Genomic DNA, 18,046 nt, shown 5'->3' on the forward strand with positions numbered 1-18,046 from the left:
GTTTACCTACTGCCCTCTCCAGGTACCTTTGCTAACACCCTAGGGCCCTTCTGCCTATCTTGAAGTTTCAAGGCCTGTCGTCCATGTTATCTTTATCCCTGTGCCTTCAGCTCTTTGCTTCACCTTGGTTCTAATGTGTACCAACTGGCCATTCCCCCATCGTTGCTGTTGCACTATTTTTTAGTCTGTTATTTGATTGCTATATTTTATATGTTACATTGTATTATTTGTTTGTTATAGAAGTATTAAAAGTTTTTCCAAAAAAAATTCTCAAACACAACAGATATATATATTGTTTAAATAAAAGTCCCCATTTTACCTCTTTCCTCCCAAATCCTCTCCAACAAGGCCTACTTCCCAGAGGTAACAATTTGTATATATGCTATTTCACATTTGGCTATCATTTGTATTTTATTGTTAACATTACACATGCTTATTAAAGAATTATTTGATGTTTTATTTTCAAAGTTACACATGTTCATTAATTTTTTTCTTGCATAATTAAAAAAATTAACCCCACTCCACTTCTGGCTTATTTCCTTCCCCTAGTTTTCCTATTCATGGGAATAGTTGGCTTGGGTTGGGAAGAGTATTTAGGAAGAGAAACCAGTGTTTGCTTTTTATTTTTACATAGTTACTTATCTTATTGTTCTAAAGTGTCTCTTTAGAAGTGTCTAAAGTGTCTCTGGTATTAGGCTGTTGGTTTATTCTATTATATTATTCTGTTGCCTTCTATCAAGCGAGGCTTCTCAGACGTGCTCCTGACTTTAAGGTAAATTTTAAATTTCCAATGAGGTTTAATTTATCTGACAAGAAAATCTTTTCTTATAGATTAGTACCCAGTTCTACCACTAGGCTCTCAGAAATGCACCAGTAAATATCCATTAAGAAAACACTGAGAGCCAGGGGACCACCTTCCTCCTGAGCCTTGGCTGGCTGCGGTCCTCTCCTTTGATTTGATGGAATGTACCAGACCTGAACTAACAATTTATCCTTCAAAAAAAGGGATACTGAAATTGTCGATTATTATCACATCAGAGAGCTGGGGCCTTTCGTTTTAGCACTGCAGCAGAGTCAAAGATGAATTAGCTTGTTCTTTTTTTAACCTATTCCGATGCTTTTCAAAATGGTTTTGACGTTGATAACAAACAGTTGTTTTCGAAAGCCTTTACCAAATACTACATCAAAGCTGAACACTGAATAGAGGGAGGAAAATGACAGTGAAACTGTTTAAAGAAGGGCTTTGTACAAATTCTCCGACTTTGATTTCTCAGCTGACATCCGACACCATGTTTGTCTTATGCGATGTTTCCAGACCCATCCCAGTTGAGATGTCTGCGAGATGGCGAGTGATGGGAACGCACTTCTCTGGCTCCACGTATCTGGACCGGGGGGAGGCAGAGAGGCCGGGACAGCAGGGTTGGCACTGGTACCTGCCTTTGGGCACAAAAAATAAAAGGACCCTTTGTGCTTCAGGGCAGCTTATCTTCTGGGCCACACAATAGGCTGATCCCTCCCAGGCTTGATAGGGGCTGCTCCAGAGCTCCGGCTGCAGGGTCTTTATGCCCATTTCCGGCCTAACCGGAGTGTCAGGTTTCCAGTGTTCTGAGTCCAAATAAAAGGAGCTTGAAAAGCAGCGGAGAGAGGCGAGGCTTTTCTGTGTGTCCAGTAACCCCTGCCATCTTTTGCTCTGTTTCAGCAGCGCTGCCCATTATTGTCGTGGCATCTCTGAGTTGAAAAGACCTTAAAGGCATTTATTCCAAGCCACTCACTTAGAAATGTGGAATAAGTCTTTTGCAATTATTATTGCCATATCAGAAGTTGGTACCAGGATTATAGGACTGTATGTTCTGAGTGAAACTCTTTGGCATAGTTTTTTTCAGAATTCTCTGAGAAGTTAGTGTTTTGACGTGGAAATAGGACCCATTTCTATCAAACATGAGTTGACTGGCCTGATCCTGGTGAAAGCTTGTCAGTGCAGTCTACATGATGTGAATTTTACTTTATTGCTTAAAAATTAGACAGTGTTCATTGTAGAAGAAATGAGAAAATAAAGAGAATTGGAAAAGAAAAAAATTAAAATTACCAGTAGTCCCATCATCCAGTGATAAATACTTTCAAGAGTCTGGTGCGTATCCTTCCCTAAAGATATCTTTTCAAAAATGGGATTGTTGTCATCCATCATGTTTTAGAGCTGCCTTTTAAAAAAAAACCTAACAAGACATTGTGAATATCTTTCCATATTAATAAATGTGTCTCTACACCACATTTTTACCAGCTGCCTAGCATTCCCTTATATGGACATATTTGTTTAACCAATCCTTAATTGTTGTTTCTAACTTTTTTGCATTATGAAAATGCTGTGGTGAACATCTTTGTAAGTAAAGATTTCCTTAGAATATAGCACTAAAGGAGAAATTGCCAAGTAAAGGGGGTTTGCGTATCTTCAGGGCCTTTGACTCTAATCACCAAGTTTCCATCCTGACCGTTTGCTCCATTCACATTATTATTATTATTTTTTTAATTTATTTATTTATTTTGGCTGCTTTGGGTCTTCGTTGCTGGGCGCAGGCTTTCTCTAGTTGTGGTGGAGCAGGGGCTGCTCTTCATTGTGGTGCGCGGGCTTCTCATTGCAGTGGCTTCTCTTGTTGCAGAGCACGGGTTCTAGGTGCGCGGGCTTCAGTAGTTGTGGCATGTGACTCAGTAGTTGTGGCTCACGGGGTCTAGAGCACAAGGTCAGTAGTTGTGGCGCACAGGCTTACTTGCTGCATGGCACGTGGAATCTTCCCAGACCAGGGCTCAAACCTGTGTCCCCTGCATTGGCAGGTGAATTCTTTTTTTAATTTAATTTAATTTAATTTATTTATTTTATACAGCAGGTTCTTATTAGTTATCTATTTTATACATATTAGTGTATATATATCAACCCCAATCTCTCAATTCATCCCACCACCACCACGGCCCCCCTTGGTGTCCATACGTTTGTTTTCTAAATCTGTGTCTCAATTTCTGCCTTGCAAACCAGTTCATCTGTACCATTTTTCTAGATTCCACATATATGCATTAATATACGATATTTGTTTTTCTCTTTCTGAATTAATTTCACTCTGTATGACAGTCTCTAGGTCCATCCACGTCTCTACAAATGGCCCAGTTTTATTCCTTTTAATGGCTGAGTAATATTCCATTGTATATATGTACCACATCTTCTTTATCTATTCATCTGTCAGTGGGCATTTAGGTTGTTTCCATGACCTGGCTATTGTAAATAGTGCTGCAGTGAACCTTGGGGTGCATGTGTCTTTCTGAATTATGGTTTTCTCTGGGTATATGCCCAGTAGTGGGATTGCTGGGTCATACGGTAATTCTATTTTTAGTTGTTTAAGGAACCTCCATACTGTTCTCCATAGTGGTTGTATCAATTTACATTCCCACCAACATTGCAGGAGGGTTCTTAACCACTGTGCCACCAGGGAAGTCCCTGCTCCATTCGCATTTTTATCTGTAGTTTTGCGAGCACCTGTGTTCTCCCAGCCATGGGACCACCGTGTTCATGGTTAAGGTGCCAGTGCTGTTTGGCATCATCTGTTCAGTGGTTAGTTGTCCCGGTTACACTGCAGTGAATTTGTGTAAACATATTTCACCTTTGCTCACTCCCTAACCCCCACCCTCAAACTCTGAAGTTTCTGTTGGAGTGGATAGCTTTGTTCTTGTAGTATTACCACTTTTTTCTTCTTCATAAGAGATGACATTAAAATATATATGAATTATTAGAAACAACACAGAAGCTGAAGTGTTTTTTTGTTGTTGTTGTTTTGTTTTGTTTTTGGTGAGGGGCGTTTGGTAAAACTGAAAAGCAATGAGCCAGTTGACTTAAAACAATGAGAGTGTTACCAGGTGTGTCCTTTTCCCTCCACAGAAACCCAGACGGCGATGTGAGCCCCTGGTGCTACGTGGCGGAGCACGAGGACGGTGTCTACTGGAAGTACTGTGAGATTCCCGCCTGCCAGAGTAAGGCTCTAATGCACCCATGGCAGGTTTCGGGACCCTGAGCGCTAGGCGTGCAGAGTGGAGGCCACTACCGGGGGCAGGTAGTGCAGGCAGGTGGATTTCCTGAAGCAGGTGAAAGGAGGAGCCACCTGGGCTGAGGATTTTCACTTCTCTTATGGAGGCTTTTCAGAAACGGGACTCTCAGGTTCTCTCAGGACCCCATTCCCTTGATGGATAAGCCCAACCACAATTTCTGCTTCTGCTTGATTTCCTCATGCTGATTCTTTCATGGATAGAGATGGCACCAGCTCAGTAGCAGTCCAGAAAAAAAAAAAGTACCTTGCACTTTGGGGAATTAATTTTTTAGAATGAGGGAATTCCCTGGCGGTCCAGTGGTTAGGGCTCAGCACTCTCACTGCTGGGGCCCAGGTTCAGTCCCTAGTCGGGGAACTAAGATCTCTCAGGCCACATGGTGCCGCCAAAAACAAATTTTTTTTTTTTAAGAATGAATGAATAGCCCTTTATAGACAGTAAAACTAAGTTATGATACTGCTTACTGTTTAGATTTGATGTGATATGTCTCCTGAAAAATGGTGTTCAGTAAATTAGATACCCTCCAAAGCCAATGTGATAGTCCCTTTCCTCACATTAGCATAAATATGTTCTATTGTTATTTTATGATAACTCACAACTTGTCACTCTCTACTACTGGAAAACCCACTTTCTTCTGTCTTTTAGCACAAGACCTGTTTTCTAACTGGTTCATTCATTCATTCCCGCATTCACTGTTTATTATCTGTAAGGTACAAAGGCAGAAAGATACCCTGACCCTCAGGGAATATGTGATGTGGCAGGGGATCTTAGAAAGATACTTTAAAACAAGGTGGAAACTGTTGTGGGAAGATTTAGAGTACAGGAACCAAAATCAAACATGGTACTGTAAGGCGTTTACTAATGCAGTGTTCATAATATCTTCTTAAATATGCCAAAGGAACAAGGTTTTTCAGTTCCTAGAGCTGAAGAAAAGGACAGCTCATTCATAATAATTCTACCTGTTTTTTTTTTTTTCTTTTTCCTTATGACTTAAACCTACCCCTTGCCCTGCCTCCTCTCCCACTCCTCAGGGCAGGAGGGTATGTGTGGAGAGGGTATGGAGGTCCATGTGGGACCCGCGACCCTCTCCCTCCTGCCCACCACAGCAGTCTGAATTCTGCCTCAAGGGGACCAGTGCTCACCTTTCATGAACTAAACTTCCACATGTCACCACTGTCTGGCAGTCAGACCCTCACTTTGCTGTCCTTCCAACCTGATATACCTTGATTCAGTCCCCCAAATTGAGAAAACAGTAAAGACCAGAAGACTAGGCTTTTGCCCAGGCTGCTTAGTCAAATTTTTAAAGTGAAAAACATCTCATTTGGCTCTAGTTATGTAAAAAAGGAAGGGGCAGGGGGAGAGGAAAGCAGATTTTCCTCGGTCCATTTGTTCTACACAAAGATAGTCTTTTAGTACCAGCCTATGTCATTCTCTCAGGAATGGCGAAGAGGGGATTTCAATCCGGTCGCTTTTATTTGGAAAGATAATCCTCAACTCACATTTATAAAATATAATTTGGGCCAATGGGAGTGGACTCGTGTGGTCACTGAGACTAAGTTCCAGAGGAGAGAATTATAGCAAAACAGTGTGAACCACCTAATCCCCCTCTAATTTGTAATATTTGTCAGATGTGCCTCACTGTCCCAAAAAAGAAAAATTAAATATCATTTTTTCTTAAGGCCCTTTGGTAACCCTCTCAAAGCTTCTAAAGCCAGCCTTGAAATGGTCAGGGTAGGGAGACATACAGAAGTTGGGAATGAGAACTGGGGAGCCCCTGGTTTGGGGGTGTGGGAGGAATGAGCAGTGTCTGGCTTTGGTTCTTTGGAAAGCCCTTCTGTTCGCCCTGTGGGCACCAGCGCTTCCCATGAAGCTGAGCCTCAGACCTTGAGTCTGGAAGGACATTGTGCTTCTAATGTGTCAGATTAACAAAGTTGAGAAAAACTCCTGTGCTGTTTGCAGCAAGAGACCTTGGTAATTGCCTGGTGGACTCAACTGAGACCCAGCCTCCCTATTTTAGGCCAGTTTTGCCCTATTTCTGGATGTGGAGTCATCATTTTCATGAATAATGCTAACCCTGTGTGTGAAGCCTGCTATTCATGATTAGCACTGAACTTGTCATACAGGAAAAGGCCTGTGACATGATCAGATTCCTGGAAAGTTCATATCTGAATATAACAGACCCAGCAGGAGCCAGGGGGAGTGAATGTTTAGGGACAAAGCTGAGTGTGGTTGAATGGTGGGCCATTGTGTGGAGACCGGAATCTCTGTTACGTAGAGAGCTAAAAGGAGCAGGGAGGCAGAGACAAGCGTGATTCAGAAGGGGGCAAAGAGAGATTTGAACTGTGCTCTTGACCCACGGAACACGGATCAGAACTTACTGTTAAAAGGAGAACAACTCCGAGGTAATTGGATTTGCTGTTTAAACTGCTTCTGCCAGTATGTTTCTCAGAAACCTCGTTCTTATTGCAGAGAGAAGAAATACAGATTTTTAAAAGGAAATTCCAACAGCATCAGGTTTACCACTCCTCTGTGTCCCGCCTTCTAAATCTCTCAGTCCTATTGGTTTGGCCACTGAGGGAGAAATCATTTGGCTTAATGTCCACCCCTTCTGCATCTGTCTGTTGTTAAATAATCATCCTTACCAGTCCAATTCCTCTTTATTTTATTGCTTTTGAGGGACATGCTGTGTAATACTCAGCATGGCTTTTGTTTTGTTCTCTTTTACCTATAGATTCTTATAAAAGTTTTGTACAGTTTTTTAAAGTAAGTAATCTAGTTGAGGGGGAGCAGAACATGCAAATGGCACTTAAAGACAAATATAATTTTTTTCACGTACCTGATTAGGGCCTGAGGCCACAGGCATGAGATATTTATCATGTTGGCTCCGAGAGCTATTTTTCGTTTGCTGTTAAATATTCACCTGATTTCTACAAACTCAACTATAAAAATTCATCTTTGAAATAGGGAACTTTGAATACAGGCTGAGTATTAGATTATATTAAGAAATCACTCTTAATTTTATTAGGTACAATAATGGCATGGTCATTTACATATATAGAGTCCTTTTTTTTTTTTTTGGCGGTACATGGGCCTCTCACTGTTGTGGCCTCTCCCATTGCGGAGCACAGGCTCCGGACGCGCAGGCTCAGCGGCCATGGCTTACGGGCCCAGCCGCTCCGCGGCATGTGGGATCTTCCTGGACCGGGGCATGAACCTGTGTCCCCTGCATCGGCAGGCGGACTCTCAACCACTGCACCACCAGGGAAGCCCAAGAATGGTTTTTTAAAAGTGGCTATTTGTTGATGCTGGGTAAGGGCCTCATATTCTTTCCTACTTTTGTGTATACTTGAAAGTTTCAATTATAAAAATAATTTTTGTAATATTAAAAAATTTTATAACATTTAAAAAATTTTAAAGTGAATGTGTAAATACATTCAAAGTATCTGGATTCAAATGTGTAACATGACTAAGCTAAATTGTAGTACTTTTTAAATATAGCTCACAGGTATTTGAGTTATTTATTAAGGTTAGTTATTAAAGTTTTAGTTATTAAACTTATTAAAACTATTAGTTATTTAAAGTTATTAAAACTATTAGTTATTAGAGTTAGTTATTTAAAATTAGTTATTAGAGTTTAAAATCACAAGGACTTTAGAAGTCATTAGCTGTGACAAATGACATTATTTAAGCTCTAACCATATACTAGACCTTGTACAAAGTAGAGGACACAGGGTAGCATGGTCTGCAGCCTGTGGGGAGCCCCTAGTTTAGGACTGAAGGCCAACATATAAACAGATCAGCAAATGTGAGATACTGTGTAATAAGTGAGATGAGCAAAAGGATGGGAGCACTGAAGGGGGGCATCTGCCCTGGCACGGTGGGTGGCAGGGCTGCTCTTTGTCAGAGGGCTTCTGGAAGAAGTGGGGTCTTAGTTCAGGGCTTCTCCCACTGTAAGGTACATACCATCACCAAGGATCTTATTAAAGTGCAGATTCTGATTCAGTAGTTCTGGGATAGACCTGGAACTCTGCATTTCTAACACACCCCTGGGATGCTGGCACTGCAGGACCACACTTTAAGCAGCCAGGTTCTAGATGTTAGGGTTGGGCAAAGGGAACAGTTTACATGCGTATACACACGCGCGTGCACACACACACACACACACACACGTGAATTCCCAAGCAAAATCAGTGTTGCTGGGGTATCAGTTTTAAGAAGGAAGGACAGGAGATGAGGTCTGAGAAGAATTAGATGGTGCCAGATAATGTTCTGGGTACAGACTTGACCCAAGAAGATAGTGATGAGGCTGAGGGGAGTGTGGAGGGTCAGAAGGAAACAATTCTCGATAACTTCTTCAGCCTCTGTATTAGGGATATGGGGTGAGGTTTCTCCCTCCTAATCCGTGAGAAGTTCTCTAGTGATTGTATCATATTCTCCCAGACCAGCCCTAAGAGGATGCCAGCAATAGCACCTCTGCCATATGGGAACTTCGGTCAGTCTCAGCCAGTGACCTCACTGGCTCAATTTCCTTTTATTTAAATGATACCCTGACTTTGTTAAAACAGATTTGTTGTTCCTTACAAAAGTGCAATCCCCAAAACAGGACTTAAAACCTTCCGATTGTGATCCCTAATAAGAGTTTTTCAAGTTCAGACTTTGAGTAAAAAGCCAAGGGCACTTTGGCAGTGGTGGTCAAAGCAGTCTCAATTATAGAAAATGTTTTGTTTTTGTCAGCACTTTCTGCACTTTAATGTCAGCACTGATTTTTAAACATTTTAGCTTTTATTTCAGTTATAATTGAGTACCTAGTACGTGTACAGCACTTATATTCACGTTATCTTATTAACCTTTTCAACAATTCTGTGAAGCAGGTGGTATGTCCTCTCCCGCCTGCTCCCCTTGGTCAGATGAGAAAATGAAGCTGGAGTGGTTAAGTGATTTGATGAGGATTACCCTCTGAGCCAAATAGGATTTGAATCTAGGACTCCTAATGGCAAGACCAGTGCCCTTTCTGTCCAGTACTTGAGAACAGCCCCATTTCCTTTATTTCCTTAAAAGCGGGAGCCTTGAGATGGATCCAGGCTACTGTTGAGGTCATTCTTGAGAATTTTTCTTTGTGGATTGTTTGGGAATTAGAGTTTGAAATTCTGATAGTATGCTGAATTATTAGGATTGCCTTTTTGACATTGTAGAAACCAAAGGATTAACTCAGTGGCGACAGAGGGTCTGCAGTTCAAGCTGTTAGCTCCAAGTCATTTTCTTTTCTTCTTTGAGTTTGGGAAATCCCAAGCCCCGGGAGTAAGCAGGCTGCGATGGTATCCAGGAAGCATTTGTTGCAGGCAGAGCCAGCTCTGGAGACTGTTGGGCCCATCTCCGCGGGTGTTCCCGGCCCAGCTGTTCTCAGCTGGGAAGGGGCTCCCCAGAAGTGGACCTTTTGTTTGAAACCCTGCATCAGCAGCCTTGTCCAGGCCTCAGGGTCTCTCCGAGCACCGTGTTTCCATCGCACTGGCTGAACCTCACCTTGAAAAAGACACATCTCAGCACGTCACTAACACTTTACAGCTAAAATGAAACCTTAAACTTTAGCTGGTAGCTAAAAAAAAGATGAACATTAATATTATGAATTATGCCGACTCATTTTTTACCTCTTCTCTCTTTCCACTACAATTATTTAATGTTTTTGTCTAATTGAACCCTTTTGGACTACCCAAATTAGCATGGTCAGAATCCTGTTTTTGATTGTTTATTCTTGCGTGAGGTGAGCAGTTTTGTTTTCCCAACTGGACTAAGCGTTCAAATATCGGCACAGGGGTAGCTCTGGAATCTCTGTGAAGGAGAGGCTTAAGGTGGAGGGGTACTCGAGGGTTTCTCTGAAAGCTGTGTTTGCTCAGCCGGCCCCCTCATTTTACTTGGACTGTATGTTTATTTACAGAGGGGTACTGATGGAACTTATTGGGGCTTTCCCTCCTCGAGCCATATATTTTAACAATCTTCCACAACATCTAGCACTGTGGAGGCTGTAACAGGTGCTCACCAAATATTCTTGCTGATGTGATGTCATATCTCTCCCAACAAGAGAGACAACACAATCTAGTGGAAAGAATGTGGCCTCCAGAGTCATACCGGCTTAGGTTGTAATCATTACTCACTTAATAGCTCACGGCCAAATGACTCTCCTCTGAGCCTTGGTTTCCACATCTCTACCTTTCAGGGTTATTTTGAAGATTAGATGAGTAAAATACACATGTCTCTGAGTCCAGGACCTAGCAGAGGGAAGGCATGAAAGTAACAGCGTGGATTGTGGTGGCCTGTGCTTTCTCCAAGGCATAAACCACCATTGGCATGCTCCTGTCATATAATTCCTAAACAGGTTATTCCTAACCTGCATTTTATTTCTGTCTCTTCCTGCTTTATATGATTGGCCCCAGGGCCCCGGAGCTGTGCCTCAGCTGCTTGGAGGCCATTCCCCTGGGGCCTGATGTGACACTGCACTCAGGGAGCACAGGAGGCCCCACATTCGTTCTGACAGTGCAGTTTTATGGTTTCAGATCTGGCATATACTCGATTACTCATTGTTTTTGGCAGTGGATATTATTTAATTTTTCACTAAAAAAATACAGACTTTCTGAACCAAATGGACATTTTCCTCAGTGACAGTTATGTATATCACATTTCCAAAATGTTCTAAAGCAAAGTTGTGTAAAGCTTACTAATAACTTAAAAAGGGAAAATCATTCAGATCAATAAGGACAATTTTACTGAAAATCTTTACACCAGCACTTGCCTGTAAGGAGTATACATAAACATAAGAAATAGTCCCTACCCTCAATCTTATGATGTAATTAGGAATCTGAGTTATAAACACAGGAGAAAATTGGAGACCAGCCCACCAATTATATAAATAAGATTGAATTATGAGGTAGAGAGCTGTGAGTTTTTGAAGATGAGAGGGCTCCGTGAGGGTTGGGGAGCTGGAGGCATCATTATGGAGTAAGGCTGGTGGGGCTGGACGGGTCAGGGCACAGCAGGTCAGGGAACAGCTGGACAGAGACTTGGAGGAAGGACACGGGATTGCCATGCACGCTGGTGGGAGCCAAGATGCCTGAGGAAAGGAGCGGACAGAGAGGAACCGGGTCAGAACCTTGAAAGCCAGGGCTGATTAGTTGGCAGCTGACACGCTGAAAGCCCTCGTTCAGGAAGATGAGCCCAGTGTCCCTTAGAGGATAGATCGGGGGAGGGACGTTTGGGGAGGAGAGAATGGGCGTAGATTTCTAAACGCAGGGGATGAGGGCCTGGGCAGTGGTGGCAGCAGTGAGATCGTGCAGGAAGGGTTAATCCAAGATACGTTTAGGAAGAAGTCAGAACTTGACAAGTGGAATATATTAGGGATGAAACAGCAGGAAGAGTAAAAGATGCCTCTGTGGTTCTTTGCCTGGGATATTTGGGGTGTCCCAGAAAAAAAGTTCAAGTCAAACTGAGCTCTTCTTCCCAGAGACACAGCTGTATCATTCCTCTTGAACTTGGACTGAACTTTTGTCGAGTAAGGTGTTTCAGTTGTCTGTTACTGCATCAGAAACCACCCCAAACCCCAGTGGCTTAAAACAACAGCAACTTGTCATTTCTCCTGACTCTGTGGGTTGGCTGAGTTTCAGCTCGGCCGTGCTTCTGCTGCTCTTATCTGGGCTCAGTCGGGTGGCTGCATCCACCTGGGGGCTCTCCTGGGGCTGGGGCATCCAGGACAGCTTCAGGCCTCTACCTGGGCAACCTCTCTTTCCAACAGCATACTTAGACCTCTTATAGGGTGGCTGGCTTCCAAGAGAAGCTTCCAGTCCCCTTAAGAAGTGAACTCAGGGCTTCCCTGGTGGCGCAGTGGTTGAGAGTCCACCTGCCAATGCAGGGGACACGGGTTCGTGCCCCGGTCTGGGAAGATCCCACATGCCACGGAGCAGCTGGGCCCGTGAGCCATGGCCGCTGAGCCTGCGCATCCGGAGCCTGTGCTCCACGACGGGAGAGGCCACAACAGTGAGAGGCCTGCGTACCGCAAAAAAAAAAGAAGTGAACTCAGAAGTCCACCATATTCTGTTAATCAAAGCAAGTCACAAGGTCAGTCCAGATTCAAGAGGAGAAGAAATTGATTCCAAGTTTAAAGTGGGGAGTCACACACATGTATGACATAAGTCGGGAGGGGAGAAATGATTAGACCCTCCTTTGGAGACTGTCTACCGCATTATATCGCCAGAAATTAAGTTTCAAAGAAGGAACTCCTGCCAGAGGAGAACTATCTCTGTGATACATCAGGGTTATATGGGGGTCAGGATCCTTAGGCACTCTTACTACCTTCCCCTAAAGGTAAAATTTCAAAGGGGAAGAAAAAGCAGTGTTTACTTATTTATTTGGGTGAGTCGATAACGAGACTCAGAGACATAAGTAGGGCTGCTTTGAAGAATCAGAGTGACTGAAAACGAGAATTGATGTTTAGAAATAAAGTTATAGAGGTAGAGGGATTCCCTGGTGGTCCAGTGGTTAAGACTGCATGCTTCTACTGCAGGGCGCACAGGTTCAGTCCCTGGTGGGGGAACTAAGATCCCGCATGCCACACAGCATGGCCAAAAAAAGAAGAAAAACTTTAAAAAAAAGTTATAGAGGTAGAAAGGGGCCATATTATGATAGGACTTGGACCAAACTGGTGGCCGTCAGGTTTGGAACGGAAGTTATAGATGGACAGGATGGGGTACAGTGTGCTCATAGTCATGGGCTGAGAGTGTGGAATAATCCACTCTTAACCTATTGATGCTCTGAAGGAGGTATTTGAATTGACTGGTCCTCTGATAGGACACCAGTGGTATCATCTCATGTGTACTTAGTCCTTATTCCCACGGAAGGGAGAATTCAGCTACTGAGGCATCAATGTGGAGTCCCTGAGGCAGAAGATAGTCTCTGCCACACAAGGTTAAATGACATTTAAAATAAGCAGTCACCACCCCCCCTTCTGTAGCAGGAAACAAATTGCTTGTTCTTGAGAACTTTCCCATCAAGAATTTAATAGAAGCAGGTATACTTATATCATTTTGATGTTTTTGTCAATGTTTCCAAACAATGTACTTTGAAATCAGATCACTTCTTATTCATTTTTATATAATTCTCCTGATGCTCTTCATCACACATTAGTGATCAGAAATAAGATGCAATTCCCCAATCCCTGCCTGCAAGACCTGAGTAGGATCTTACTGTAAGTTGAAGGGAGTTTTGCCTTAACTCATGGATTGTGCAAGAATGAACTGCTGTTGGGTTTGACTGATTGTAGATGGGTTATGGTGTGGTGTATCTGAAGGCTAGTGAATGCAGCTTACAATGCTTAATAAAAATCTTGTAGTATAAAAAAATAAAATAAGCAGTCACTGCATGGTTTCTGAAGAACCAGATTTTTATTTGTAAGTAAGAGGAGTTCTGTAGAGCCAGGGAAGAGTTTTCTAAAATGTAGAACTTTGCTTCTGGTTTCTTAAACAAATATCTCAGATTTGGTCAGAGCACTGGAATAGAAAACACAGTAATGGGTCAGGACTTCTTAAGCAAATTACCATCTGAAGATTTTTATTCAGATTGAGCTTTTACAGTAAAAGCCATGTTTTCTGTGTTTGTCAGGAATTGTTAGATTGCGAGGAGTAGAACTCACTCAAGCTAACTTGAGCAAAAGAGATTTATTTATTGGAAGGACACTGGGAGTATATCGCAGAAGCCAATACCTGTGTCCCAAGAACCTGGGAAGGAAGTACCCACTCTCGCCCTTTCTCTTTGGGACCACATGGCCTCCCGTCTCTGCCTCTCTCTCAGTATGGTGTCCATTCTTCTTCCTCTTTGTGGACCAATAGAATCAGCTTGCTCATCCACTCACGTGCTCCAGACGTGGCTGGTTGCCTTAATCCCTACTTGACTGAACCCTACAAGTCCAGTGCCTGTAATTCACTTACTGGAATCCTAGTTCCACCTTCCTGGGAGAGAGGATCTGGTGGCCCCAGTGGGAGTCAGCTGTGGCCAGAGGATGGGTGGGGTTCTTTGGCCTGTCCCCACCTAGCAGCAGTTATGGTAGCAGGTAGCAAGCAGGTCCTCTGAGACAGGGGTTCTCAGAAAAGGGCTGTTGGCTGTGGAGGCCCCCATGGAGGTGTGTTTAGCACGTTCACAGTGAGGCCACAGTTATATCCAAATGTAATGGCTATTTAGGAAGCCTGCCTGGTTGCTTCCCAACAGTTCCTTGTGGTAGTAAAAGAACAGTAGTTCCTGGATTAATCCGAAGAGAGAACCATCTTCCCTCAAGCACCTCTAAAACTTTTATCTCTGTCAGGAACTCTGAACATCTGAAGAGGTTGGTAATTAATTGTCACGTTTTAAAGCATCAAGTATGATAAACAAGGGGTCCATTTATATTTTAAGATGATTTTTAAAAATTGAATGTGTTGGAGCCTCTTTGGTAAGAAAAAAATGCATGACCAAGCAACAGGACTTTAAAGTGGTCTTGAAAGTAAAAAGGAATCTGAGGACAAATATCCTTTTTCAAATTGACTTTTCCTCCCTGCTTCTGGGAAGAGCTAAGGGTGGGACACAGTCTGGAAATCCACTCAGTTGACCAGTCATGCTTTTGAAGACGACAATGACGTGTCTTCTCTGGCGAGACTTCGAGCCACACTTTCCAGTGCGAGTCAGAGGCAGTGACAGCCCTCAGAGGCCGGCCTTGTGGGACACAGGGTGCTGAGGGACTGCGTGTTTGCAGATTCAGTCTTTATTCTCAGGAAGTCACTTTCATTTAGCTCCCAGACTGTCCCCATGAGGAAAGGCGGGGCAGGGACACCAAGAAAAACACCGTGGAGTGAGCATCTGCCACTCTAGAGCTGACCTCTACTCTCCAGTTAGTTCCATCTTGTGTGTCCCTATGCAAGGCCCTTAACCTTGCTGAACTGCAGCTTCTCAGTCACCTAGGAAGCACATTACCTGTCCCACCTTCTTGAAAGGGACCTGAGTTTCATGTGAAAGGCTCACATGGCAGTGCACTGTACCTAGCCAGATGTAAGAGGTTAATATTTTAATATCTAGAATCAAACCCAGTTTTCCAAGGTGGCTGCCTTTAACTTTATCTTTTAATTCAATGCTATTTTACTCTTCTTTTTTTAAATGAATTTATTTATTTTTGGCTGTGTTGGGTCTTCGCTGCTGCGTGCAGGCTGTCTCTAGTTGCGGCGAGCAGGGGCTACTCTTCGTTGCGGTGCGTGGGCTTTTCATTGTCGTGGCTTCTCTTGTTGCGAAGCATGGGCTCTAGGCGCATCGGCTTCCGTAGTTGTGGTATGCAACCTCAGTAGTTGTGGCTTGCGGGCTCCAGGGTACAGGCTCAGTAGTTGTGGCACTGGGGCTTAGTTGCTCCACGGCACGTGGGATCTTCCCAGATCAGGGCTTGAACTCGTGTCCCTTGCATTGGCAGGCAGGTTCTTAACCACTGCGCCACCAGGGAAGTCCTATTTTACTCTTCCGTTAGCCGAGCAGGTTATTCTTGTTGGTGTGGTAAATGATGAAAGCCTTGTTCTATATAATGATAACAAACACTGTTTATTCAGCACATACTATATTGCCAGGCCTTGTGGTGTTTACTTTATTTACATTACCTAATTTTAATTCTCACAAGAACCCTTTGAGGCCCATATTGTTCCTTGTTCCACTGTGGACGAACCTCAGCTTAGAAAGGCCATGGTGGAGGGGCCAGAGTTAAGCCTGGGGTCCTTCTGACTCGAAAGCCCACATTTGTGAATGCTGCAAAATGCTGGCTGCTTCTGGACAGGTGATGGTAGCACCAGTGCTCTTCAGGACGTTGCCAAGAACTGGGAAGTGAGCAAGCAAAAAACAACCCCTGAGCTACAGTATGGACGGCCGAAAGTGGGAAGTGGTAAAGGCCTTCCCTCTTTCAGAAACTATTATTTTCCACACAGTTCTAATAAGCTCGATAGTTTTCTTCTAAGCCTAAGAACCAGAAAATTAAGAAGAGGATAAGCAAAGACCACAGGCACGAGCAGTAGCAAGTAGACGCTAAGACTTCTTCCAGTTCTAATGTTCTGAGGGTTCAGCTGCCCCAACAGTAACCACGGAGACAGATTCACTATTAAAGTCAGACACAGGAACACAGAAAAGCACACCAGTCTGGGACCATTTGGTGACGTACATCTGGTGACCTCAAGCCACCAAGAAAATCTTAAAGTACGTAAGTTAAACTAAGTTTTTTAAAAAATAGCTAATGCATTTTAGAAAAGTTTCACCCAAAATGATAAAGATAGAATTTTTAATTTTAAAGTTAACCTTTAATGGAGAACTTGGTTATCTGGAATGGTGTTTCCAGATAGTCAAAGAGGACAGAGAGGAGTCAAAACCAGTGGGTACTGGCTGTAAGTGGACGTCGTGATGCAGATCAGCTCTGCCTTTCACTCTGCTCTGCTCTCTCGACTCCCTGCTGCCTAAGAGGTACCTCTCTCTCTCCATGAGTTCAGCTGGCAATGTGGGACACATTTGTTCATTCAGCACACAGTTTTAGAGCACCTGCTGTATGGCTAGGACCATGCCAGGCCCTGGGAATACAAGTGGGCAGAAGGTACAGTCCTACCCTTAAGTTGTTCATGGTTAACTGGGGAGAGAGACACCTAAACAAGTGTTTAGAATCAAGCTTGGCATAGGCTGCTGTAGGACTACACAGCAGGGGCATATAACCTGTTTTGTGGGATGGGAGGATGATGGGAGGCCCATGGGGCTTCCCAAGGGAAATGATGCTCAGGCTGCAATCTTAAGCAGGGAAGAGCATTCTAAGCAGAAGAAACAGACTTTTATTTTTTTATTTTTTTTTTTTGCGGTGTGTGGGCCTCTCACTGTTGTGGCCTCTCCCGTTGCGGAGCACAGGCTCCGGACACACAGGCCCAGCGGCCATGGCACACGGGCCCAGCCGCTCCGCGGCATGTGGGATCCTCCCAGACCGGGGCACGAACCCGTTTGCCCTGCACCGGCAGGCGGACTCTCAACCACTGCGCCACCAGGGAAGCCCAGAAACAGACTTTTGTAAGAAAGTCCAGAGGCCATAGAGCAGTGTGCAGGTGGGAAACTTGCAGATGCACTATGATTTATCTTGACTTTCATATAGAATGTGAGCCGAGGGATAGAGAGAGGGGTCATGCTGATGGGGGTGGGGTAGGGGAACAGCACAGATCAGGCAGGGCCTTGTGTACCATGTGAGAGAGTTTGGACTTTATCCTGAAGGGCAGCCTGGGAGCTTTGAGGGTTTTAGGCGGGGCTCTTGCATACCTCTGCAGCTCCTGCCGCTTTTCCCTCTCTTTCACTGGTCATACTCACTTCTTTGTGTTCCTGCAAAGGCCAGGGTTGTTCTTGCCGTAGGCCTTTGCCCTTGGCCTTCCTCTGCCTGGAATGTACTGTAAAGATTACTCTGCTTGCAGTGTACTAACTAGATTAGAATAAGGTGAGCCTAGGAGCAGGGAAATGGAATAGGAGACTGATGGAATAGTCTGAGTGGGAGAATGGTGGCCTAAACCGGGGAAATGGCAGGCTAGATAGAGACGTGGACAGGTGTCTGCAATGTTTTAGGAGGTAGAATTGACAGTGTCTGGCAAGCGATTGACTTGGGTGTCAAGGATGATACCTAAGGCCATGGGTATTCAGAGGGGTAGAGCAGCAGCAGCATGGTGTGGTCTGATTTCCAGTGATCTACCTCCCGGTGTGTTTTGGGACCTCACTGCCCCACTAGAACATGAGCTGCCTGCATTTGCTCACCGAATTATTGTGAATAAAGCTTATAGGTTCCAGCTGCATCAATGCAAACTACGACCCTGTTTATGTCTAATCTTAACATTTATGATTATGTGCCTTGGGCTGTCTATAAATGAATACATAATATCATGCTTATTTGTGAGCATAATGGAATAAATGA

General features: G+C 43.8%; 1 protein-coding gene across 3 annotated transcripts in view; it reads left to right on the plus strand.

The window, feature by feature from the left end:
* Positions 1 to 18,046, plus strand: part of KREMEN1 (kringle containing transmembrane protein 1) — a 66,980-nt gene that overhangs the window by 19,780 nt on the left and 29,154 nt on the right. For all 3 annotated transcript variants that reach the window (XM_081252189.1, XM_081252190.1, XM_081252191.1), the window contains exon 3: positions 3,920 to 4,011. In XM_081252189.1, the coding sequence (XP_081108315.1) occupies positions 3,920 to 4,011 (92 nt within the window). The remainder of the gene's footprint in view (positions 1 to 3,919; positions 4,012 to 18,046) is intronic.

This window comes from Mesoplodon bidens, assembly GCF_964165515.1.
Source record: "Mesoplodon bidens genome assembly, chromosome: 13".
In the NCBI taxonomy this organism is placed as follows: Eukaryota; Metazoa; Chordata; class Mammalia; order Artiodactyla; family Ziphiidae; genus Mesoplodon; species Mesoplodon bidens.